General features: G+C 35.2%; 2 protein-coding genes across 5 annotated transcripts in view; both read left to right on the forward strand.

Moving 5' to 3' along the window:
* Positions 1 to 15840, forward strand: part of ITGAV (integrin subunit alpha V) — a 76554-nt gene extending 60714 nt beyond the window's left edge. For 2 of the 3 annotated variants that reach the window (XM_081052313.1, XM_081052314.1), the window contains exons 19-30: positions 1657 to 1724; positions 2389 to 2536; positions 3071 to 3163; positions 4965 to 5044; positions 5431 to 5511; positions 6008 to 6113; positions 6735 to 6893; positions 7709 to 7822; positions 10833 to 10946; positions 11048 to 11155; positions 11713 to 11835; positions 12103 to 14315. In XM_081052313.1, coding sequence (XP_080908439.1) covers positions 1657 to 1724; positions 2389 to 2536; positions 3071 to 3163; positions 4965 to 5044; positions 5431 to 5511; positions 6008 to 6113; positions 6735 to 6893; positions 7709 to 7822; positions 10833 to 10946; positions 11048 to 11155; positions 11713 to 11835; positions 12103 to 12198 — 1290 coding nt within the window. In that variant the 3' untranslated portion in view covers positions 12199 to 14315. Of the gene's footprint in view, positions 1 to 1656; positions 1725 to 2388; positions 2537 to 3070; positions 3164 to 4964; positions 5045 to 5430; positions 5512 to 6007; positions 6114 to 6734; positions 6894 to 7708; positions 7823 to 10832; positions 10947 to 11047; positions 11156 to 11712; positions 11836 to 12102; positions 14316 to 15555 lie in introns of those variants that run through there. The other variant, XM_081052315.1, reaches the window with a different exon arrangement.
* Positions 15841 to 22016: 6176 nt separating this feature from the next.
* Positions 22017 to 27549, forward strand: part of FAM171B (family with sequence similarity 171 member B) — a 64597-nt gene continuing 59064 nt past the window's right edge. The window contains exons 1-2 of one of the 2 annotated variants that reach the window (XM_081052318.1): positions 23598 to 23701; positions 24486 to 24615. In XM_081052318.1, the coding sequence (XP_080908444.1) occupies positions 24489 to 24615 (127 nt within the window). In that variant the 5' untranslated portion in view covers positions 23598 to 23701; positions 24486 to 24488. Of the gene's footprint in view, positions 22372 to 23597; positions 23702 to 24485; positions 24616 to 27549 lie in introns of those variants that run through there. The other variant, XM_081052317.1, reaches the window with a different exon arrangement.

Here is a 27549-nt window from a genome sequence, read left to right on the forward strand (position 1 = left end):
ATAAGAACTATATATTTTTAGAAAATCTTGTATAAAACCCATATATTCAAATATTATGATTGTATTTCCTGTTTCTTCCACTTCTTTTTTATTACATGCTCATATTTTTAGATTAATATTTCTTCTCTTGTAGAATGCTTTACCCTAATTTAGTCTATTTCTTTGTCTAACTTTCTATGATCTCATAAACACTTTTTTATGTAATATGAGAAGACTATATATGGTAACAGTATAAGGCAAATGAAAATGTATTTTAAAGTCTTTGTAATTTTAACAATTTATTTTATATTTTATTTTGCCCATGAATAATCATAATATATGTTCCACTTTCGACAACCCATTAATATAAAACTTATAAACATAGTTCTGTATTAGTTCATACTCTATGTTTTTTTTATTTTTAGTGGATCTACAATATTATGTTGAGTAATAATTTAGTAATGAACATCTGAGACTCTTAGGGTCTGTCATTTATTTTATACTTTATAAAAATGCTAATAGTTACTTGTCCGTTCACATTATGTGTTTTGAGACAGAGATTATAATTAATTTCTCTTTATGGTGTTATATTTTTTGGAACTCATTTATTAATATTACCATTACTTTTGATTAACTTACTGAGGTCACCAATCTCTTTAATACCAAAACAGTTTTAAAGCCAGCTAATCAAGTAAGTAGGCTAATTTTTGAAGCCCTTTGAGGGAAATATTAACTTTAGTAATGTTCGGCTTCCTTATTTTCTTCCTCCTGCTATTCATTATATGAATTTTTTTTTCCTTTGTGTCCTACATTTGTTTCAACAATAACATCATTTACTTTTAGGCATCTTTCCTTTTGCATTCTGAGCTTTATTATTTACTCTAATTTCTATGTTAATTACCCATCCACCATTCTTATTATTTACTTCTCTTTAAAATGGGTCCTTCATTTCACTGGTCATATTGCAAACTTGATTACTGCACTCTCTCTATAGAGTTCTGCTATTCAACAGAAATATAATGTGAGCCATATTTGTAATTTTAAATTTGCTGCTCAGCAACTTTATTTTTAAGATAGCAAACAGGTAAAACTAATTTTAATAACATATCTGTATTAGTTCATTAGGACTGTCATAACAAAGTACCACAGAATGGGTGGCTTAAACAATAGAAATTTATTTTCTCTTAGTTTTGGAAGCTTGAAGTCCGAGATCGAGGTGTCTGCAGAGTGGGTTTCATCTAAGCCTCTCTCCTTGGCTTGTAGACGGCCATCCATGTTCTCCATGTACCTTCTTGTGGTCTTCCCTCTGTGTGTGTCTGTGTCTCAATGTCCTTCAAAAGCACCAATTATATTGTGTTAGAGCCCACCCTAATGATGCCATTTTAATTTAATTACCTGTTTAAAAACCATACCTCCAAGTAAAGTCACATTCTGGACTTCAACAAATTATCCTATGAATCTTTTTCTTCCTTTACACTGACTGTTCACTGGCCTATTTAAAAGTAAGTAGCCATGATCCCTTTTCATTCAGGTATGCAAATAGTCTAATTAATTTACATAAACATATGTGTGTGTGCATATGTATATTCACATACTTCACATATATATTGATGTAACTATATATGTGACCTGTATTGGTATTTTTTTCATGTAGGAAAAATAATTTCTTTTTTCTAGGCTCATATACTACTTGACTGTGGTGAAGACAATGTCTGTAAACCCAAACTGGAAGTTTCTGTAGATAGGTAAGTTTTGCTGCAAATAATAAGTAGTATAATAAGAAATTTAAATGAAAGAGCGCATTTTTCTATTCAAAGTAATCATATATTTTAATGAGAATCAGTTATATAAGAAGATAATTCATGATTTTCTATAATAGTAAATCTGTCAATATTGAACTTTAAAAAATAGGCACTGTGTTTTCACTAGTTATCTAGGTTAACAGATCTATTCCCATTCAGCATTAACTAGTTGTATAAAGTAATATTATATCCTCTTAAAGGTACATTTTATTATTAATATACCCTTAACTAAGGGAATCTGATTACTATTTATATGATACATAAGTTAATTATTAAGAATATTGTGAGAATCATGACATGATTAATTCAGCTTTTTGGAAAAAGATCAGAGAATTAGTAAGTACATACTAAGAAATATAAAATTCCTTCAGTAATAGTAATGAGTGATAGTGATATACAAATGGCATCACTGTTTTCTTTTACTTAGAGAAGCACTGGATTTGTACCACTGGGTTATTTCCAGTTTTCTGTTGAGCTGTGAAGTAGTCTTAAAATATCTTGAGACACTGTTGAACTTGTCATCTGTATATTTATCTCTTGTTTCTTTGAGCAGTCATTCTCTCCCCATGCAGTCTTTTTCATTGTCCAGATTTGTATTAACTTGTAGAGATCAGAAGAAGATCTATGTTGGGGACGACAACCCACTGACGTTGATTGTTAAGGCTCAGAACCAAGGAGAAGGAGCCTATGAAGCTGAGCTCATTGTTTCCATCCCCCCACAGGCTGATTTCATCGGGGTTGTCCGCAACAGTGAAGTAAGCAAACTGCCTCTTTAAAAATCGAAATACACTCATAGGTCTTGTTAACATTTATGAGCTGCTCCCCTATTTAGTGTAGTGCAAGCTTAGCCATTCTACCCAAGGCTAAATTGCTAGACAGTAGAGTGCCTATCTTACATAATTCCTTTCAAGCTTAATACTTTGCGTAATGCATTGATAGGACATGTTTAGAATTGCTAGCTAAGTGCCTGAAATGAGGTCAGACAGATAAAGTGTCTAAGCCTTTTCATCAGATAATTTGTCAGAGGTAATATGGTTATGTATCTAAGTCCTCAAGGGATCTTTCAGAAATACTTTTACATTCATATGTGGCATTATACACAATTCTGGCTTTTCCCTTACTCCCCATTTGCTCAGATAGATGTATTTGCTTTGTAAAACAAGAAAATTAAATATCCAAATGCATAGTATTGTCTAGGAACTTACAGTCTTATGGCTTCTGCTTTTTGTGTGTGTGTGTGTGGTCATTAATTTATTTTCCTTTCAAATATTTTTCTTTTTCTATCAAAGGCCTTAGCAAGGCTTTCCTGTGCATTTAAGACAGAAAACCAAACCCGCCAGGTGGTATGTGACCTTGGAAACCCAATGAAGGCTGGAACTCAAGTAAGCCATTTTAATTAAATGGATATTTTTTTCCTCTAAAGAAAATAGCACAATTTTCTGTGGGTTTGTCCATGGTAATTTTTTAAATAAATACTTCAAAATAGTGTCTTTAAATTGGTTTTGATTTAGAGTGCAGTGATTAGCAGAGTTTTATTTAGTTTTGACTAAAATACTGAAATAATGGGTTGTGCTATTACACTGTGCTCAGTAAGCTGGTCTTCACACTGCCTTCATTTTGGTAAATGGATGAGAACGTGGTTTAAACTAAGGACTGAAATTATAACTTTGATGTTTTAAAGCAATGTTTTAATGAATCCTCGAAGCTGCCCTGACAAATACTGTCATTCTTAGGTGAGATAGAATTCTCTCATTAACTTGAAATCTGTATGGTTGTCCAAAACATGGTCAAAGAGCACTGTGATTGAATCAGGCTCCCCTTCAGCTAGTGGAGAAGGTAGCCCAGGAGCTTGAGAAGAACGGGGAGCTTCCCAAATCCTCTAAAAAGTAAACAAAATACACTTTGCAAAATTCCTAGTATCAAGGAACATTGGCACTATATTTTGTGTTACTTTTTCAGTAGACTCAGACATTGGAGTTTGAAGATCTGTGATAATCTGGAGCTAAATATTCCATATTTACCCTTTAACAACATCTCTCTTGTTAGATGTTGTTAAAGGTCACAAACTTACAACTAGTAGTAAATAAGTCCTAGAGATCTACTTCTCAGCATAGTGATTACAGACAATATTATAATCATCAAACTTGCTAAGAGACTAGAGCTTAAGTATTTCAACCACAAAAGAGAAATATGTGATATGATGGAGGTGCTAACTATCACTGCAATCATATTACAATTTATATAAATGTATCAAATCAACATGTTGTATACCTTAAATTTACACAGTGTTATATATCAAATATATTTCAAATAAAAATTAAATGTGCCATATTTCTTGACGTATATTTTCCATTAAAACTCATTATTTCAAATGTGTGAACTCTTCGGTAAGAGGGCCTGACCAAAGTACCCTGAATTCCATTTTTTCACATATATTTAACACAATGTTTCATTAGCAAGTGAACATAGTCTTTATTTTTTCATTTTCTCATTCTCTCTAGCGTTCCCACTCACAGCTCATTCAGTACAGATAATTCCAGATTGTTTCAAATGTCCAGCTCCAGTCTTTGTAAAGTGGAAGGCAGTTAGGTGAAGTTTCTCGGAAATACCTTTTTATGTGTCATATATGATCCCCAAGAAGCTTGCTATCTCTTATCTTGTAGCTCAGTTCATTTTAACAATTTTCCACCTGCACAAGTTAGGATGTTTGGTGTTGATTGAGTTGTGAGCAGTATGGAGAAATTCTGGTTCTGGCCCTACTCATGCCTTCTTTTGAAGTTCTCTTACTCTTGTCAGAAAGCCATTTCTTCCTTCTGGCTCCATTAGCACAAGTTCAGTTGTTAGCTTCCTATAATCAAATCATTGTGTGATTATTGTGCTTTCATTGGCTCAACAAACATTTACTTCTGTAGTTTTCAGAAAGATAATATTACGAGGATATATAATTAATAACTTGTTAAATAGGCTCTGTTATGGATTGGCCCAGGTATCATAATCATAAATTAAAGAGATTTGATGTAAGCAGATTTAATAATTTTTGTTAGAATACTTTCAGTTTTATTGTAAGCTCAGAAAATCCCTGTTTTAGAACACTCTTTTTTATTTGGACATTGGATTTGAATTTCCATTAATTAGACACTGTTTTAACCAACTCTTAACTACCATCTTTTCTTCCTTCTTCAGCTCTTAGCTGGTCTCCGTTTCAGTGTGCACCAGCAATCAGAGATGGATACTTCTGTGAAATTTGATTTACAAATCCAGAGGTATAAACAGAACTTTTTCAATTTATAATAACATTGAGGAAATATTATTTGGTATAAATATATTATGTGATGTATTTTAAATATTATGGAATAAAAGAGACTAAAATTTAAGTACTTGATTATACCATTTTTCAAAATCAATATTTATGACATAAGAATAATTTTATTGTCAGTTTGGAGTTTGTGAGACAAAACCTGTTAAGAAGTAGAACTTGTCCATTATCTTGGAATTAAATGCTATGAAAATAATTGTTTTGATTTACATATTTTTCATTTCTTTGTTGCTTTTAATTTTTTCATTTTTAGTGTCACTCCATTTGCCTCTCTATGATTTTGATGATCATTATGCACAATTCAGTCCTAAATATATCTTTTTTCTTTTTCAGCTCCAATCTTTTTGACAAAGTAAGCCCAGTTGTATCTTACAGAGTTGACCTTGCTGTTTTAGCTGCTGTTGAGATAAGAGGGTCAGTATGATTACCGAGTTGAGTATCTCATTCTCATGATTTAAACTACTTTAAAAAGTAGTTACATTTTTAAAGTAACTACTAGGCCCTCTAGCTTTTTTTGGATAGTAAGCACTCCATGTTTAGTGGTGGTTTTGCTGCTGGAGCTGTAGCTTCTAAAGAAAGAAGTTCCTAGGTGTGTATTCGAAAGCCCCAAATATATTTTTGGGTATAAACCAGACATGCCAGTGGCAAGCACAAAATAAGTGTACTGAACTTTTACACAAATTGACATCAATTCACCTGTTACATTAGATTCCACTAAGTCTTGTGTGTGTGTGTGTGTGTGTGTGTGTGTGTGTGTGTACACATACATATATATGTTTTGTTTCTTTTAAATATGTAGTGATTTTTTTATTAGTTCTGATTTTATTCATTTCAATACAGGGTATTCTTAAAAATAAGTTGACCGTATCATTTTGATATTCATGGTAGGTTTTCTTTGGTCATTATTTAGAGTCTCAAGTCCTGATCATATCTTTCTTCCGATTCCAAATTGGGAGCACAAGGTGAACCCTGAGACAGAAGAAGATGTTGGACCAGTTATTCAGCACATCTATGAGGTTTGTGGCTGTTGGATTTAACTGATTCCTGGTAGAGAGCCAACAAAGAGATAAGCTCCTTTAAAAAAAAAATAAGTCTGTTTAAGTTTTATGTAAATTCTGCACAGTTGAAGTATGCACCAGCGATTTCCTTGAATTTTTCCCCCTATTATTCTTAAATTTGTTTTTATTAGACAGGTAGCTTCAAGTGGTTAAAGAAAGCAGTTTATACAAATTGTTGTTTAAAACCAATTAGTTCTACTTGAATAAAGCAATAGGTCATTGAGTACTTCCACATGGACATTTTGCAGTTCTGACTAAAAATCGAAAATGCCTATAGCAGGATCATCAAAATTTTGTTTCTGCTGAAAGAAAATTTTCTATGCCATCTTTTGTCAATAACTTTTTTGTATTTTCCTTTTTGGTTTATATTTTCATCCTGACACATACTGCCCTACACACTAGAGGAAAAGGTTGAGTTTGATCTCTTTTGCGTAATAACAGTCATGTTGTAATATTGTAATAAGTATGAATACTCTGCTGTTTCAAATCTTGTTGCTAATGATTCCTAAAGTTGATGTAGAGGAAAGATTATAGAATAGATTTTTGCCGAAAGCATTTACATTTTCTTTTCCTCATTAGCTGAGAAACAATGGTCCAAGTTCATTCAGCAAGGCAATGCTGAATCTTCAGTGGCCTTACAAATATAACAATAACACTTTGTTATACATCCTCCAATACGATATCGATGGGCCAATGAACTGCACTTCAGACATGGAGATCAACCCTTTGAGAATTAAGGTAATGTGCTTAGTAGCAGTTTTTCATTATGATAATATTTTATTGCTTTTTTTCCCTAAACCTACAAAAGAAATACATGAAATAAGACGAGTATTTTAATCCACAAACCCATTCTGTAAAAATAGTTTATAATCAGTACAGTGAGGATTCAATTGTTTATTTGTATAATGAGCAAGTACAAATTCTGTGAAGTCCCAGTGAACCGTATTTTTATGTGGTGTTTAGTGAGCCTTAGGAGATATTCTTAAGTGACCCAGATTGACTTTGGTTCCATCACATTGTGATTTATCCACATGTAATATTGTGTCTAGGGTATCCTTGAAATTTTTGTCCTTGGGATAGGATACAACATTTTAGTGCTGGCTCTCTTAACTTACGTGACCTAAAAAAATGTTATTGTATGGAATTCTGTATACTTTTGAATATAGTCATCTCCACCCTAGCACATTGGTTGAATAAGAAGCTATTGCACTATTTGGACTAAGGAAAGTTAAGAAAACCAAAAAAATATATACTCATGACTGACATTTCTTACAGATGTACACTGTGAAATTTCAGGCTCTTTCAGTATATTTTGTCAGTTTCCCCTCTAGGCTATGTAAGGAGAGCAAAGTCATGGCTAGGCAAAGGTAACTTTTTTCTACATATTAAGGACTCTATTTTCTGCGCTTTTCACCGAATATATTAAGTAGTGAATTTTCTGTCATACCAAATTTTCAGTCACTATGTATTAATCACACATCACAGTTTATGCCGAAATGTCAATGTAAAATGTTTTCCATTATTATTTATCATGTGTATGAATGTAACCATAGGTCTCAAATTCACAAACAACTGAAAAGAATGACACAGTTGCTGGGCAAGGGGACCGGAACCATCTCGTCACTAAGCGGGATCTCACCCAGAGTGAAGGAGACATTCACACTTTGGTAAGCGCCATTTCGACAACAAGCACTTTAAACGTTTAAAAATATGTGATTATAGAACTGATGCCAAAGAACATTTCAAAAATAACAACAGCTGTGCTTGAAAGAACTACATATATTTTTATACCATTCAGTCTTATTACTTCCCTTGTCGTTGTCACATTAATGCCAGATATTCTTCAAATGATCTATTTTTGTAGATTGCTAAAAAAAAAATACTTTATGTTCCAACTTTTTGGTGTGACTACACTCCTTCATCTGACCTGTTTCGTGGCCTCACCCTAATCTTTGAGGCTTTAGAAGAGTACTGCAGGAAAAACCCAGAAGGCCTCAACAAAAATACATTACAAGAAAAATTAGCATTATGGTTAACTTTTGCTGAGTTGGCCTATGTAATAACAATACTGTTAAAAAGTTGCATATCAGTTAAGATTTTGAAATTTTGCAAACCATCAACTAACAGAGAACTTTGGTATAGTGTTTATTATGTTCCTTAGCAATCACCAGTTATTTTCACATCAGCAAATTCTCATCAGTTCAACCACTCAGTGACTTTTGGCACAATAAATCTTTCCTCTTTTGTGAAACACTCTTCATGCACTTCTAGGACACTGTTCTCTTCTGGTTCTCCACCTACTGGTTCTACCACAACTGGCTACTTGTTCTTAGTCTTCACTTTCAAACCTGTAACCATTATAGGGGATTCCAGGGCTCAGGGCTCCAATTTTCATCTGCTCCACCAGCATTCATTCATTAGATCTATGCTGTCCAGTATTGTAGACACCAGCCACATTTCAGGTGTTCAATAGCCACATGTGACTAGTGGTGACTATTTTGAGAAGGGTGAGTATGTCCATACTGATGATTCCATCAGTATGATGTTCAGTTAGACAGGCTGCACTAGATGATCTTACTCACTATGGTGGCTGTAAATACCACCTCTGTGTGGATGGCTTTGGTTTATATTTTCCAAACTTCTGTTGGAACTCCTCTTAGGTATGTAATACCATGTTTCCATGAAAATAAGACCTAGCCAGATAATCAGCTCTAATGCGTCTTTTGGAGCAAAAATTAATATAAGACCCAGTCTTATTTTACTATAATATAAGACCGGATCTTTTATAATACAATACAACACAGTACAGTACAGTACAATACAGTACAGTATAATAAAACATATATCAGATGTTATATTAATTTTTGTTCCAAAAGACACATTTAGAGCTGATTGTCTGGCTAGGTCTTATTTTTGGGGAAACACGGTAGAAATCTTAAACTTAATTCTAAGAACATACCCTTGAGTTTTCCCAACTCTGCTCTTTCTACAATGTTCCACATTTTAGTGAATTGCAACTCCATTCTCTGTCCAAAACCTGAGCATCATGCTTGACCAGTTTTCTGGTTCTCTAAGTTTCATACTTTTCACTCTTAGATTTGCATTTCTGATCCATATTAACTTAAAATTTTTAATGTGGTGTGAAGTAGGGTCCCAGATTCATTCTTTTGTGTGTGGCTATCCGGTTGTTCCAGCATCATTTGTTGAAAAGACTGTCTCTCCGTGTTGAATGGTCTTGGCAGCTTTGTTGAAAATGAATTGACCAGAAACGTATGGGTTCATTTCTGGACTTCCAGTTCTATTCCACTGATCTATGCATGTATCCTTATGCCAATACCAAATTGTTTGAATATTGTAGCTCTGCAGTTAGTTTGCAAATTGGGAACTGTGTCCTCCAACATTTTCTTCTTTTTCAAGATGTTTCGGTTATTTGGGTTTCCTTATAAATTTATATTCATATAAAATATCACATGAATTTTAGGATCACTTGTCCATTCTATAAAAAAGATAGTTGGAATTTTGATAGAGATTATACTGGGCCTGTTTATCAATTTGAGTGTTGCCATCTTAATATTAAGTCTTTCAGTTCTTGAACATTAGATATCTTCTGTTTATTTAAGTCTCCTTTAATTTCTTCCAGAAATATTTTATAGTGTTCATTGTACATGTTTCACACTTCCTTGATTAAATTATTTCTATGTATTTTTTTCTTTTCAATGCTGTTTTACATAGGTTTCTTAATTTTGAATTAATTTAAAGTGATTATTTAATTTCATTTTCAGTTTTTTTTCAGTGCTAGTATATAGAAATACAACTCACGTTTATATATTAATCTTGTATTCTGCACCTTTTCTGTGCTTGTTTATTAGCTCTAATAGTTTTATTGTGGATTCTTTAGATTTTTGTAGATGTAAGATCCTGTCATCTGTGAATAGAAACAGCATTTATTTAATTTTTTTTTCTTGTTTAATTGCACTGGCTAGAACCTTCTAAACAATGTTAAAGAAGTGTAGTAAGTCAGCAACTTAATTTTGTTCTTGATCTTAGAGGGAAACCATTCATTCTTTCACCATTGAATATGATGCTAGCTGTGGATTTTTCCAAAATGCCTTTTATCAGGTCAAGAAAGGTCACTTCTATTCCTAGTCATCAACTGGAGGCACCATTTACTAGATAGCATTGTTGCAAGGTGTACGCATATGACATGCCTAATGCGTTTTGGCCAGCACCTAGAAGATGGAAATATGTGTTATTTTTGGCTGCCTACCTTCAAGTCACTGATAAAAACCCTGAATGTAGCAAAGACCATCATCATGCCACTTGATTTTTACAGGTCTGACATGGAATAACTGTTAAAGATTCACTCTGTTTCGTTTTCTTTCCCACAGGGGTATTGTGGTCTGATTTTCATGTCTTACTAAAATCATTGTCTGGGTTTGCCCAGAATTTTGAGAATCTAGCGATAGATTCTCAGAAGAATGTTGAATTCTAACCATAAAAATAAATCTTTTAATATTATAGATATTATCCTTCTATAACAAATTATTCATAGAGCCTAATATTGTACATTTTAAACATCTCTGGCCTTCACATGAAATGACTAAAATGTCTGATTTTCAAACATTAACAAGATGATAGAATGACCTTTTCTTGTAAACATATACCTTGTTTGGGCAGGGTTGTGGAATTGCTGAATGCTTGAAGATTGTCTGCCAGGTTGGGCGATTAGACAGAGGAAAGAGTGCAATCTTGTATGTAAAGTCTCTGCTGTGGACCGAGACCTTTATGAATGTAAGTGGACAGATGCAGCATTTAGCAAACTTATCCTTTTTTTCAAAGAAGTAAAAAAAGTGTGATATCTAGGAAATCATTTAATTGTTACTTCCATACAGAAGGAAAACCAGAATCATTCATACTCTTTGAAGTCGTCTGCTTCATTTAATGTCATCGAGTTTCCTTATAAGAACCTTCCAATTGAGGATATCTTCAACTCTACATTAGTAAGTTATTGATTTGAGGAAATGGAATAGGCACACTCAGTTTAATGCTATAGATATTTTTATTTTATTTTAAATAATGGCAGTTATACTATTTTGATAATTTTAGAGTAATTAAGAGTTATTTGATAGGGTTATAACTTAGTTTAATAATATTATTTTACTCCCCCACCCCAGAATTATTAAAGGTAGACCTTTTACTTTAGCATCTTGTCATATGTAAGAGATTCTTAGTATATACTAAATTTGGGGGGTGGGGAATTTTGGAATTTTCTGCAAGAAGTGAAGGCATTTTAAAGGTCTTAATTTGAAGATTAAAAATGGGACCAATACATCATAAACTGGATTGGATTATCTAAAAATTATTTCAGAGGTGACCAGAAGTTCACCTGTTATTGAGAGTTTTATGCAGCTATGTGCCTGCTATTGATACCAGATATATATAATCATAGGTTATCATACACAGGAAAAGAAAATTATATGAATACCATTAAAATAAAGTATAGTAGACATTCATGTTGAACTATTTTAAAACTCACAACCTTTTTCTCCCCTGGCAGGTTACCACTAATGTCACCTGGGGCATTCAGCCAGCACCCATGCCTGTACCTGTGTGGGTGATCATTTTAGCAGTTCTGGCAGGATTGTTGTTACTGGCTGTTTTGGTGTTTGTGATGTACAGGGTAAGTAATGGACTTAGGAAGAGAGGGAGGGAGGGGAGAAGCAGAAGAAAAGATGGAAGAGGGAGGGAAAGAAGGAGGATGGAAAAGAAGGCAGGAAAGGAGGAAGAGGATCTTTAATAATGATGCATGATGAGCGTTATGTATCACTTGAAGGAAGAAAAATTGTAATTGCCATTTAAATTTTCTTGGTGATAGCATACTCACTTAAAATACTTTTAATATTCTTCATTGATGTGGCAGTAATGTAAGTTTTTCTTCAACTGACAGATGGGCTTTTTTAAACGTGTTCGGCCACCTCAAGAAGAACAAGAAAGGGAACAGCTTCAACCTCATGAAAATGGTGAAGGAAATTCAGAAACTTAACTGTGATTTTTTTTGTTTTTTTAAGTTATGCTATATCCTAACCCATTAGAATTACCAAGGTCATTATAGATTTCAGTCCCTTCATGAGGAATCCAATTCCAAGCCTTTACTGCTGATGGTGCCCATTGGTATTAACCACAAAATGAGAGCAATATTTGTCAACCGTCTCATTATAAATAAGTTCAGACATATATTTAATACACGTTCACTGACGTGTGTTTTTAGGTATTTAAATAATAAAAATTTCAAGTGTTCTTCAATGTACATAAGACAGGTAGTGCTTGAGTTACCACTTTATGTAAAATAGTACCTTTTACAATTACTATTTCTGGTTTGAATGTTGGATTTTGTTATTTGTTGTTGTTGTTATTCTAAAGCAATCCAATTCTGGACCTTAGCATCCACTTCTTTTGTACAGATACTTAATGCTAATACGCATTACACACTACAATTTAGTTTTCAAGCTACTAAATACTTTAAACTGCATGATCTTAGATTTTAATGCCACTTTCTGGTAAACTTAAAAAACAAACAAACAAACAAACAAGAAACAACTTGACCCCATCAAAATTCTCTCTATAATAGCATAGGTACAGTATTTTGTTTTAATATGAAAATTGGGTACAGGTGGTTAAATTTCTTTTATATTTAATCTACAATCCATTTTGTTACATTTTAATTTGTGTCAGTTGTATTTCAAATCCTTTAAGCCAAGGATTAAAATTAGTTTTATAATCAAGAGTGCCTTTTTTGTGTAATAGCTTTATTTCAGCTAAACATCATGATGCCTAAAGCCAGATAGAGTTGGAAATCATTTCCAAAGTACATTTATCCCATGGTATTCATCTGGCCATTTACAATACAAAAAAAAAAAAAAAAGCATTTAAATTTAAAAACCATGTTGGTAGTTCTTTGATGGAGTTGCTTAGTAATAGTATGTTCTTAAATTAGAGCAAGAGTTTTTAGTTGGGATTAATTTATTTTCCTCCTATATATGTATTTTTTCTTATATTCCCCAAACTGTTACTGAGAACAGGTCAAGATCAGTGAGGGATCTTTACAACTTATAGCAACCTGCACCCAACCCCTCAGCCCCATGGGAAATGCTTGGAATTAAAATCCTTAAAGTAGCTCACTGGTTTACTTCTCGCAATAACCTGATGCTACTCACATGGATATTACCTCATTTTGAGCAAGGTGTAATATGTAAAACCAGTCTCAGCTATCAAAATGACTTCTAAAAGGTACTTTTATAATCAATTCAAGTTACTGGAAACCTTTCAAAACTTTCTTGGGTTTATTGTAAATTTTCTACAATTATTTTTATAAAAGCTGCACAGGTGGCAAGTTGTAGTTTTATATGTCTGTAGGGTGATAAATCACATATTCCTCTAGAAAATTTATTCGCAGTTCCTCAAAACCTGGGGATGACTTAATTATACCTATTTTTGTGCAATTGCATCATGTTATGCATTAGAATTTGAGGGTTTAATAGCTTTTTAACTACTGTCTTCATTAGACAGTGATGAGTATTTCCCTTAAATAATTGAATATTTTTTTACATTTTAAAAATAATTGAAATTTATCTTGCCATGTCTTGTGTTATAATTCCCTACATAAATGGCTATCGTCATAAAATAAAGGCACATGTAGGTGAGTTATACAAGTTAGAACATTGACAAGAACATATATTTAACTTTAGTGAATTTCAAAATTAATAGATTTTGTAATATAGATTTTATTAGTAGCTTAAGAGATCTTAGTCATATACAATAAGTATTTTTATTACCAATAAATTTTTTTAAAGAAAAAAGTATTTTTATCCTAGGGCCTGCCACCAGACAGTCATTAAGTTGTTCTATAACAACTTTCACCCTACGTGTTTTCCCACCTAATAGCAATCATTCCTGAAAATATGTATTGGGTAGAAATTCACTCTTTGGGAAAAAAAGTTTGTATTTGCTTTTGCACAATCTATTCTTTCTATGGCCTCTATAATCTTGTATAGGAGATTGAAAGATGTTATTGGCAATTAACATGCTATTTTAAATTGCCTTTATGAAATGTAATCTTAGGCAATAGTATTTTCTTTGAAAAAAATGAAAGTTTATACCCTTAAAAAATATGGTAGCAGTATAATTTAAAAGCCTACTTTTTGACAAAAATGTTTGGGAAAATGTTGGGATTCTTTTTACCCTAAAGTAGCATGTGAATATATTTGGTTAAAATGTCAAAAAAATAATCCTATGAAAACTATTTTAATTTTCAAATATTTTAAATACTACTGTGTGATTTATTGAGAATTAAAATCAATTTTTAGTATAAAATTCTTATAATCTGATTCAGTTTAAATACACATGAGTGAGGTAGAGAATATTTAAAGCATTTGATATTGGTAAGAAATATTGATACGATTGTTGATTTCTTATATAGGCATTTATTTCAGAATTGATATTTTGAAAAACATTTATGTGAGAAATATTCTTTTCTTCCCTTTACCTTTCGCTTGTGATTATTATTATAATTCTGATTAAGTTCTTAATAATTTTGAAGTATAAAGCAATTAATCAACATATTAGTGCCACAATTCTACCTGTGTAATGAAACTACTTATTCATAGTAAATTCTTATCATTACTTTATATTTATATAAAGAGGAAATTTAAATTTAGTTAAAGAGACTATACTGGCTTCTTTACGAGGGCTGTGAAAGATTAATAGTGAACCATGACCCTAAGAAAGAGGTTTATGTGGCAAAATTATAGTATATAAGAGATCCACTGGTTTTTATAAGGCAAAGAGAATTTGTAAGTTGATAGATGTTCCCATGTTGTGGAATGTAGTGCCGAGTGTGGTGAAGAATAAGTCATTTTTGGAATACCTGTGCATGACCATTGCCTATCTCAGTGTCATCTTGTTTGTTCTCTTGGATAGCTTGTATATGTGGTAGTTTGATAAATAAGAAAAAATATATATAAAGTTTGAAAATTGAATATAGGATCAAAAATGATGAATGAAATGACGTAACACTCAGTGTTTTGGAGAGTATCCCTTTTAACTTGTTGGTAGTTAGTTTGAATGATGAACCTAACGACGTGCAGCATGCATATATGCTTGTATTTCATTGTAATTTCTGATACATAATGAATTTCTTGGGAGAGGTACTGAATCTTTAGTTTTTGTTATCATTGTTCTCAAGTGCAATATAACCAAATACAGATAATTTCAAAGTCATTAATTTAGTAAAACTAATCTAGATGGAGATTTATTAATATTTTTGTTAGCAGGAGTGATTCTGCTGTGGAAATACAAATGAAGTTATTTACCCCTAAAAGGTCCATTCTACATTTTATTTCAGGCTGGACATGAACTATTCCCTATTAGTTCTGAAACACTTTGAAATCTCTTAAAGTAAGTTGGAACCTGTGTATATCAAATTAGTTTGCTACCTAAGTAACATAGAAAGTAAATTTTCTTTATTTAGCTTCTCTTGTGATCACCCACATTGGGTGAGACATAAAATGAGTGTGTTCTAAAATTTGTCATTTGCTAACTTGATTTGAATTTGTGAAAACTGGTAGTGTTCTCTGTAGTTTCCAATGTGTAACTTGTGACTGTACAATAAACGAGTATATTGTGCCACTTTTGTGTATAGACTATATTTTCCTTCTACGATGTTGTTTTTATTTTTTTTTTAATCACATACGCAAGCAATAATGCACTAAAAGGATGACCTCATTGAGGTGACATATTTCTCTAGACATCTGAATTCTTAGGAGTGTTAGTTATCTGAAAAAAGGTAACAAAAAAAGAATTGTGTTAGATAGATGAATAGAATTCATCCAAAGTGAAACACAGAGGGCAAAAATAAATAAGTAAAGATTAAAAAATAAATAAATGAACAGTTTCAATGACCCGTGGGACAATCTAACTAGGTATACATGGAGTCTTACAGAGAGAAAATGTGTCAGATAAAATATTGGAAGCCAAAATGCTTCCAAATTTAATTTTAAAACGCACCCTATAATTTTGGAAGCTCAATGAACCCCAAACAGGACAGTCACAAAAACACATTAACTGTGCACATCATGGTCTAATTCCTGAAAACCACAAATTAGAAGGGGTTTACCTCATCAGCTTGAATGCCTAAATCTCATCATCTAAATTATCTAAATTAGGTAGGGTAAGGTTTGGATTATGAACCATCCTGGGGTACAATTCCTCTCTATACGTGGAGCTATGAAACTAAAGAAACAAGTTATCTGCTCCATAACATGGTGGGACAGGCATATGATAATTATAGACATTCTTGTTCAAAGAAGAAAAAAAGTCACAGTCCTAAGCAAACTCCATTTGGTTTCCAACTCTGTAAGTAATTCTCTGTGACTCATGACTTCACACTGGATCGTCTGTTTCCCCCCATGAAATTTAGCACATGTTTGCAGCTGAGTACTGGTAAAATCTTGTGGGTCCAATACAATATACTTTTTTTCATTTTTGTACTCTGTCCTTTTTAGACTAAGCTGGCAATGTTTCTGCTGATATAAAATTCACAAGAAACTTGTGGATCTCCAGTGGTTTCCAAAGGTCAATTGACCATAAATGTGTGGATTTATTTCTGGGCTCCCTCTTCTGTTCCATTAGTCTATATATCTGTTTTTATATCAGTATAATACTGTTTTGACTACTAGGACTTTGGAGTGTATTTTGAAATCAGGTAGTGTAACATCTCCAGCTTTGTTCTTTTTGCTCAAGATTGCTTTGGCTATTCACATTCTTTTGTGGTTCTATATGAATGTTAGGATTTATTTTTTCTATTTTTGTGAACACTGCCATTGGAATTTTGATAGGGATTGCACTGAATCTATAGATAGCTTTGGGTAGTATGGATATTTTAACAATATTGATTCTTCCAATCCATGAACAAGGGATATTTCTCCATCTATTTATGTCTTCTTTAATTTCTTCCATCAATGTTTTATAGTTTTCAGTGTACAAATCTTTCCCATTTGGTTAAATTTATTCCAAAGGTTTTTTTGTTGTTTGTTTCTTTTATGCTATTTTAAGTGGGAATTTTTTCTCTTAACTTCTTTTTTTCACATAATTCATTGTTAGTATGTAAAAACAACTAATTTTTGTATGTTAAATTTGTATCCTGCAATTTTACTTAATTTATTGATTAATTCTAACAGTTTTTGTGGAGTCAAGATTTTCTATATCTAAGATCAACGCCATCTACAACAGACACTTTTTCTTCTTTGTCTCTAATTTGGATGCTTTTTTATTATATTTTTTTGCCTAATTGCTTTGGCTCGGACTTCCAGTACTGTATTTAATAGAAGTGATGAAAGTGGGCATCTTCATCTTGTTCCTGATTTTAGAAGAAAAGCTTTGAACTTTCACCATTGAGTGTGATGCTAGCTGTGGGCTTGTCGTATATAGCCTTTATGTTGAGGTACATTCCTTTAATATCTAATTTGTGGAGAGTTTTTTTCTTCATTATGAAATGGTGTGCAATTTTGTCAAATGCTTTTTTGCACCTACTGAGATGATCATATATTTATCCTTCATTTTGTTAATGTGGTGTATCACACTGATTAATTTGCAGGTGTCGATGGATGGTGGTGGTGGGGAATGGCCTGGGAGCCTGAGTCCATGGAGGCAGTCTTGGGCCCTGGGTCCACAGGAGCCTGGATCCGTGGGTGCTGGTCTTGTGTAAATCACATAGTTGTGAGTGGTAGATATCAGAGCAGTCTGATTCTAGGGCCCTCCTCTAGAAGCAACACTTCTGCTTCTTATGTTAGACTCTGTCATAGGAGTGTAGGCAGCTGTGAACATGATGGCTCTGGCACTTGTGGAATCTACACTATTTAGGGTACAAGCAAGTCAATACCCATTTTAAAATAGAGTGTTATGGGGAAATATGAGATGTCATGCAAGCTCATAGCAGGGGCACCTAATCAAAGCTAAGGGTGTCAGAAAATGTATACTGGAGGAAGTAGTATCTAAGCTAACTGTTCAGGCTTTATGGGAGTTTGCCAGTTAAAGAGGTGAGGAAGTCAAGTTCCAGGCAGAAGAACTCAATATGTGAAGGTAGCTCTAGGGGCAACCCAAATAAATCTAGTTCAAAGGACTAAAAGATCTCTCTCTCTTTCTCTGTGTCTCTGTCTCTGTCTCTGTCTCTGTCTCTCTCTCTCTCTCTCTCTCTCTCTCTCTCTCTCTCTCTCTCTCTCTCTCTCTCTCTCTCTCTCGTTAAAAGATGAGCTTGGGCAGTGAGTGGTAGAGTGTAAAAGATGTAAGTCTGGTTAGGGATTTTGGACTTTCTGCTAAGAGCAATAGGGAGGTGCTGGTAGATCTTAAGTGAAGAAGAATTCTATAATACATGTATGTTTTGTACTGTAGTATTTTTATAAAAATGAAGTGCCAGTATTAATGATTACATTGTATTAAGCATGAACAGTATCATGGATTATGAACTTGAAAATAACTTCCTGGCTCCTCTTCCATTCCTTTGTAAATTACACTGACTGCCACTGAGGCACATGCACATAGCAGGATATCCCTTCCTGAATGTCTGCTTGGTTTTGCCCCCACCAGTTTGTTTATGTGTGTGCTGAAAGTCAGTTGTGATTGTTCACAAATTTGTTTTTGCCAGTTCTATGTATTATAAAGTATAGATGAAACATACATTTGAAAAAAAAAATAGGGTTTTCTATGAAAACTAATTTTAATACTAATTGAGTTAGAAAGTTGTGAAAATATGGGGAAAATTGAAAATAAGAATTTGGGACTCAAATTGCTTGCCAATGCCTTTAAAGAACTTCTCCACTTAAACTAAACCTGCAAATCATAGAGGTGCGTTTTAATTGTGGTTTATGACTTCAAACCCTAGGATGTGGTTAGAGAGTAAAAAGAAAATATGTCTTGGACCTACATCAAAAGCTTAGTAAGTGAATATACATTTACTTATTTAAGGTAAAATAAGCAGTTTAAAACATATTTAAGGTATGTTGACTTTTATGTCTCTGACCAACTTTTTTGATCCACTAATCCTAATTACATCATTATCTGATAGCTTTTGTATATTGCACAGAAATTAAGCATAAGATTTATGAATAATGGAGCGTTTAAATGTCATCTAAAAGCCGTTTTGACTGACAAAAATCTCTTTCAACTGTTCATAGTATTGAGGGATTTGATGTCCACCCTCTACAGGAGGCCATAAAATCAGTGGCTTGCCTCCAGAAGATCAGCTTCTAATATATTAATGATTACTTGGCCACCATAAGGCAGGATGACAGAAATCCTGGCAGCATTCCTTTCCTCTGGATCTGCCAGTCAGACTTTTGGAGTCATTTCCATTTCTTCCTTCTCTCCAGTAGTAGGGAGGGGTAAGTTGGGAGAAAATTCAACAAAAACAGCTTGATGAGACAGATCTCTGTATTCAGCTTCCTATCACTAGCTTCTGCTCACACAGGTGAGGCAAAGCCATAACAGAACAATGGTACTCAGTGTAGGGGCCTCACTTTGGCATTTATTTTCCAAGTGATTCTGTACCCACCTAGTTTATTGGGTCTAAAATCACTTAAAAAAAAAGCAGTACAAGCTCATGGTAAAAGTTCCGAACAATGCAGAAAGGTAAAGTTACATGGTATACATAATCAGTGTATCCTAGGGCAAGTCAGTAACCTCTCTGATCTTCAATGTTTCCATTTGTTAAATAAGATAATGAGAGGTAATTTGTAGGATTGCTCTGAGGATATAATGTGATAATGTACGAACAATGCCTGTTAATTGTTTTAATTTGTGGTTATATAGGCACTGTTTTCATACTCTTCATCAAAGAATAATTTTCTACTACTGAGAAGTTTGTTCTTTTCCAGCAAGTTGGAAACATTGGGAGGCACATACATAAGAATGGTGAGGGTGGAAAGAGACTGTCCGGTCAGTCAAATCAGCTGAATCAACTATAATGGTAAATGATGTTGTGATGTCACAGATCCCATTTACATTGTCCTGTGAGATGTCCCAGGAGCACACCAAATACAAAGAGATTACAACTAGATAAACCATGGCTTATCGCCTATTCTGCAGTCAGTATTATTATTTAATAATCTTGATGATGTCATAAGCAGCCACCGAGGATCACTCTGGCAATTTGGGTGTCATACTAGACATACCCATCTCTCTCCTCCCTTCTCCACCCAAATAATCAACCATCTCTGTTGATTCTTGCTCTACATAAAGAATTTCCCACTCCTCTCCTGTCCTTTTCAGTCTCACAAGCTTCTGGCATCTCCACAAGGGCTTTGGCAAACACTGCCTCCTCTCCTCGGGTCTATCCTTCTACAATCCATCCTCTCTGCTGATAGCAACATAATCCTTCTAAAATGCAGACTGGTAGCACCCCTCCTGATTAATTGATTTCACTACTTCGTAATCACTAGTAGTGTAAATTTAAATTTCCTGATAGAACATCCAAGATTATTATAGGAGTTACATGTAAGTCACTTGAACAGTGCCTGGCACATAGTAAGTACAGTGGTACCTCGGTTTTCAAACATAATCCGTTCCAGAAGACCAAGTTCTGAAACGTTCGTAAACCAAGGCGTGCTTTTCCCATAGAAAGTAATGCAAAATGGATTAATCAGTTTCAGACCTTTAAAATCAACCCCTGAAACAGCAAATTTAGCATGAATTTTAGTATCTAATGATACCATAGATCCATAAAATTTATGGCATTCGTAAACCTAAATGTTCGTCAACAGAGACGTTCGAAAACTGAGGTACCACTATACTATAATGTTTGCTATTATGTTTTTAATGGCCTGATTGCCACTTTTCAATATAAAACACTGTCGCTCTGTCACAATCATTGATCACAGGAAGCACACTGTCCTGTTAAATACCTCTGAGCTTTGCACACGTAGACACACACACACACACACACAGAGCTCTTTTCAGTCCACCTGGTTACTCCCATCTCGGTGTGGAACTCTTATTCTATAAACCTTACCTCTCCTAGGATTGCATAACCTCCTTCCATATGCCACATAGTTAATTTCTTCCAATTCATTGCAACCTCTGCACTTTGCAGTGTTTCTCCAGTGGCAACCACCGCACTGGATTATAATTTGCTTTTATGTTCCTCTGTCCTAACAGGCAGTGAGCTCCTAGGATACAAGGGCTGTATCTTTCTTCTTCCAAACACCTGACTAAATGCTAGCACATAGTACACGCCTGGTACTCATTTAGTATAATATTTTTTGAACAATGAAGTGTGGGCTACAATTAGACAAAATGTAATTTAGAATATTTTATAATACAGAAAGAAATTCCCACGAGCCTAAAAAAAGGAAGTTTAGTAAAATGCTGGAGAGCTGCAGTTTAATTTCTAGCTAATCAGTGATGGCCGTGATGCGGCAAAGCCTGCGCGGTTAAAGAGTCCCTGGCTTTTTGATCCCCTGGTGCTGCGTTAAGTGCTGTAGGGGGGAATCAATGTATCCCCTTCTCTTCTACTTTAGGATTAGGTGGGGGTAATTGTATTCCACTTTCTGCAAAATTTCCCGGGGCGTCGGTAGGGGCTGGAGGATATGAAGGTCTACCAGCCCCCAGAAAGGCCCTCCTTTCTCGTTCAGCCTGGGAGGCCAGCCCCCACCCCGCTCAGCTCGGAGCGCATCCCACCGGAGCAGCGGGGCCGCAGGTGACCGCGGGGCGGCGGCCCAGGGCTCCCGGATCGCCCCGCCCCGCCCCGCGCGTGACGTGCGCGAGGATGCTCACGTCCTCCTCCACCTCCTGCTTCCCCGCCGCCTCCCGATCTCCTCCTCCTGCCGGGGAGGGTGTGCGAGGCAGACAACACTAGGAGGAGCGAGCGGGCGCTGCCGGAGCCCGCAGCCCTGGCGCCCGCCGCCGCCCGGGGCCCCGCAATATGCCGCCGCGGCCCTCTGGCTCTCGGCCATGGCGAGGCTCAGCCGGCGCGTCCCTTGCACCCTGCTCCTTGGCCTGGCCGCGGTGCTGCTGAAAGCGCGGCTGGTCCCCGCGGCCGCCAGAGCCGAGCTCAGCCGCTCCGATCTCAGCCTCATCCAGCAGCAACAGCAGCAGCAACGGCAGCGAGAGGAGGCTGAGGGGGAGAGGCCAGAGGTGCCCGGGGCTTCCTCCACCGTCACCGTTCCAGGTAGGTCCCGCAGCCTGGCCCTCCCTGCCTGTCGGTGTCGGCCGGGGATCTCATTTAGCATCGCTGGCTTCCTGGTCCCTTCCTTCCCTAGCCGGATTGTTTCCCATCGCCTCTCCCTACCCATCCCCGTCTCCCCAGTCTCTCCAATCTCCCTGTCCAGTACTCGGGCTCTGCTGTGGTTTCAGGAATCTGCCCCGTGGGTGAAGAGCCTTCTGGGAAGCACAGAGCACTGCAGTGGGGTGGGGAGGGTACGGGAGGGGTGGGGGTGAGTGACTGCCTCGATTGATCCTTTTCTTCTCCCTCCCCTCTGCCTGAATTCTTCCCTCTGCCCTGACTGTACACACACACACACACACACACACACACACACACACACACACACACACTCGGTTTTCAAATCCCTTTAGTATTCTGTTCTTTATCCTTTTCTCTCCTAGAGACTGAAAAATCTTGCAATAGACACCCACACACCCCTTTTCATCATTTCACCCCTCCTGCCTGCAATATTTAAATTTAGACATGGAGAAAGAAATGGTTTATTATTTATTTTTACCTCTTATCTTGGGAAGGGTTCAATGCAGTTTGCAAGAATGCCTTGAATGTCTGTATAATAAGATGTAACAAAACAAAATGAAAATAGAAGTTTGTAACTGAAGAAAGGGGAAGGGAGAGGGGACTGACAAGATAAAGTCCGTAGTGATGTTAATACAGCAAAGCGGGCCCCCAGAGAGGGGAATCTCCTTACTTGTTAGTGGAACTTAATGAGGCAGATTCTTGACACTTCAGTGAGGGTGTGAGGAAATACACTATAGTATGTGGAGCTGTAAGGGCCCTTCAGTTCCTGCCTCATTCTACCCCTTAAAAGCCCCACGGGTAAGCAGAAAACTGGATTATCCATTTTAATAGCCTCTCCCCACCCCCACCCAACCCGGGTTCCCTTTCCCTACTGTAGGTGCCACCTGCTATTTGGAAAGAAAAAAAAAAAAAACCCACTGATTTGTTGGCAAAGGGCTTACGTTACTGCAAAAACAGAGTGAATTATATTATAACATTTATTTTTGTTTTAAAATCCTGCCTAGTAACATTATACAAAATGCTGAAAATGAGATTTTAAAGAGTGGAATCAGCATCTTATTTTGTACTGCTTGCTCATCATCGAAGAGCAATATTCAGGCATGCCAGCTGTGATTCAGACACAGCCAGGATGATTTAATTTGTCAGAGTGCTCTGAGCAAAGAATGAAATCACCAAAGTGTGCAGGAAAGCGTGTGTTTCTGACACCCTCTTCAAGCAATTAATAACACTCAAGTGTGGCTACAAGTCCTGAAAGGTATGCAGTGTGTGGTGGTTTTCTTACCTAGTGCTAATAGCATGGTTTGGGTGAGGCTGTTGTTAGACTTGCTATTGCTAAACTTAAGGAGCTTAAAGACAGGAGAGGGATTGAGAGCCTATCTTCAATATGACAGAGATTTCATAAATTAAATACAAAACAGAAGTCAGAAAGTACTGATGGATTTTATAGTTTGCAGTATATTTTTATTTTGATTTATCTTTCAGGAACATTAGTTAAATGGCTTTGAATACTATACTAGAGATACGTTGTGATGAGGGTTATGAATAACAGCAATAATATGAAATCTTTTGTATACAGTGTGCACAATAAAATATTTGTTTCCTGATGTTTGTGAGGGAATATTTTTGAAAACGGTGATTGTTTGGGAAACTAGCATTTTTTGTCTTATTTACCTATTCGATTGATTGAGAAAAAGGAACCACTATCCAATAGTTTAGCCTAGAGCCTGAAAAGTAACATATGATGACTCTTGCTTTCCCTTAAAAACTCTAGCTCCCCAAGCCCGTGGCAAACAAGAAAGCAAGCAAGTAATTGCTGTTTTAGTTATTGGAATATCAAGTCATATAATGAAGCACAAGCTATAAACAAATGAAGTTAAAGAATTTCTCTGCGTGCTTTGTGATCTCTAGATTGAACTGGTCTTCCTGCTTTAACCTTTTTTCCTTTGCTAGTTTCCTTACACAGCTAGCAATCTTTTTAAAAACATTAAATAGGACCTTTTTGCTCACAGTTCTCCCATTGCTTCCCATCTCTCTCACAGGAGATGCCCAGATCCTGGAAATGGCCTGCAAAGGCCCAGATCCCCTGTCTGCCCCTCCCCGTGCCATCTCCCACAGCTCTGACCCTTGCCATTTTCTCTGCCTGGAATTCTGGAATTTCACATCCTTCAGGTTTGCTCACTACCAAGGTAGCCCTTTCCTGACCAGCTATATGAAATTAGCCATCTGTATACCCTTTTTTAGTGGTTCTCCATGACACTTAGTATTCTCAGCCCTTCTTATAAGCCTGTTTATGAGGGCATAAACTTTGTTTTGTTCACTATTATATTAAATTATCATATGTTTCTAGTGCCTAGAAAAGTACCTGGTATGCATAGGCACGCATAGGTTTGTTGAATGAAAGACTGACTGACTGAATGAATGAATGTACTAAATGCTTTCACTTTCTGAGTATTTGTTATATAACTATCTTGTGAAATTCTTCATTGGAATTTAGTAGGGGGTGTATACAAAATATAGAAATGTTAGGTAGAAATATTTGTAAGTAGAAGTTATAAAGTATATAAATTTTAGATCTTTAATATTAGCTAATTTCATTCTTTATCTTATGTTGACTATAGAGAATTGATTGATACCAGTACCAGAATCCAATTATTAGGTTCTGTCAGGAAGATTCTTTATTCGAATGTACTTATCATCCTCTTATCACCTAGGAGGGTGTTAACGTATCTTTAAACAGTTGTGATTGAGCCTGAGTTAATTCTTTGCCTGTGTATGGTGCTTCTGATTCTTTGGACATATTGTGTGAAAAACTATACGACCTTTCTCAGGCAAAATCTTGAAAACTAATAAGACATACTTGGAACTGGTACATGCTGAGCATATCAGTTCATAGTAGAGACATTGACCTTGGTTACTATCCTCCTTATTTTATTATTCTGAAAATTTATGTCTATTTGTATTGCTGAGAAATAAAAAAAAAAAAACCCTGAGGTTAATAAAAAGTTGAATATGAGATTTTAAAAATCAGGATTTAAAAACAGTTTATTTACATTTTCTCATTAACTTACAAAACACCATCTTCAGGGGGTAGTGAGAATAAAGACTAATGAGATCTATCAAATCAATTATTTTCTCCAGTGTATGCAGCAGCTCTGATTTCTCCATCTGTACCAATGTTTGTTAGAAATAAATATTTGAGGGGCCAGGGAAGAATTAATTTGGGGGCTGGGGGCTGGTGGTAGCTTAGACAAGCATATCATATTCACTCTGATGGGCCATTAGATGGGAGGTATGCTGGGGGTGGGGTTGAAGGGAGCTGGAGAAAATAATGAGCTCCATTTCAAATTTTCTGTGTGAAGCACAGACACAGGGGATCTCCATGGATTTTAGTAAGTGTTTTCTGCATATAGAGAAAGCTTTTGAGAGGTGTATTTTCATAGCATAAAATTTTTTGATCACATATTTCACTGATACATAATTTAAACTTTTTATTTTGAAAAATGTCAAATATATAGAAAGTAATAGAATAGTTTTAAAAAAGCCAATACCCATCACCCAGCTTTAACAAAGATCAAATTCTGCTGTAATTATTTCACTCACACCTCCACCCATTTTCACAATGCGCGCGTCTTTTTTTTTTAAGGTAAAATGTACATACATTTAAATGTACATATCTTAACTGTACTATTTTGACAAATAGATATACCTGTGTAATCATCACCTTGTCAAGATAAAAAACATTTACATCACCCTAGAAAGTTCCCTCATGCTTCCTTCCCAGGCCATTTCTTCCTCTTATCCAGAGACAACTACTTTTCTGATTGTTATCATCATAGATTAATTTTGAATTTTCTAGAACTTCATAAGATGAAATCATATGGCACGTACTCTTTTTGTGTCTAGCTTCTTTAGCTCATTCTAAATTCCATAGGTTTCATTGATGTTGACTGTTCAGTAGTTTATTCCTTTTTACTGCTGAGTAGTATTTTCATTGTATGAATTACCATTGTGTTTGGTTTATCACTTTTTCTGTTGATGGATATTTGGGTTGCTTCCAGTTTTAGGTATTGTAAATGGAGCTGCTATATTCTTGTACAAATCTTTGTGTTGACATGTCTTCATGTCTCTGGAGTGAAATTGGAGTTACTTTTTGGAGGAGTGGAATTAGTGGGTCAAGTGGTACACTTTTGAAGTTAAAAAAATATTTTTTATGTTCTATATAGCTGGAACCTACCTCACTTAATAAAACTTCATTTACATTAATAAAATTTGATATAGATTATTACTGCGTACTTTTTACTGAACACAAATAATTTAAACAAACCTGATTGAAATCTTCCATCCATGAAAGCATTTATTTATCTGCTTTTTGTTGTTGTTCAAGGAATTTGAAAATCAATAGGAAAAGTGGGATTAGAAATCTAGTGTTATGTATAAAGTACTCATGTTTTGAAGGCCATATTCCCCGATGGGATAATTATAATTTCTTTCCAGGATTTTAATAACCAAAGGGAGCTATTTCTTGGTGTTGATTACAGGTTGGAAAACATATGCCATTGTGTTAAATTTGAATCCAGTTTGCTTTAGTGGTGATTTTTCAATATTGTTAATGCGACTGAACAGAAATTACCAAATATTTTTCTGAAACAAAACTTTTCCCTCAAAGTATATAAATATTGAACTCGATTCTTTTTCAATGTTCTGTCTAACTAGGTTAGCTGCAGTATTATCATTCATTCACTTGTCGTAGTGTAATATGTCTTAAAGTTTCCTTTTCTCCAAAGTGTTTTAGCTAGGAAATGGATATAATATTTCCATCCACTATTGGTAAAAAGTGTGCTTTGGAGTGTTTACCTGGAAAATTCTAAAACTTACGAAAGCTGTGTGCTGTAGTAAAGTACATCATAAGCTTAAGAAAACAGCTTCTGTTTGCTTTGAAGATTCTGTTTGGAAATGTCTGTTTAATTGGTCTTTTTTGTAAGCATGATCCATATGTCCAAGACATATCAGATTCTGGGCCTAAATTCTTTTTCTTTTATGACTGTCTATGTCATCAGGACTAGGCAGTAGTCTTACATACATGTTCATGATTTCTGTGAGTAT

The sequence above is a fragment of the Rhinolophus hipposideros genome (assembly GCF_964194185.1).
Source record: "Rhinolophus hipposideros genome assembly, chromosome: 6".
Lineage (NCBI taxonomy): Eukaryota > Metazoa > Chordata > Mammalia > Chiroptera > Rhinolophidae > Rhinolophus > Rhinolophus hipposideros.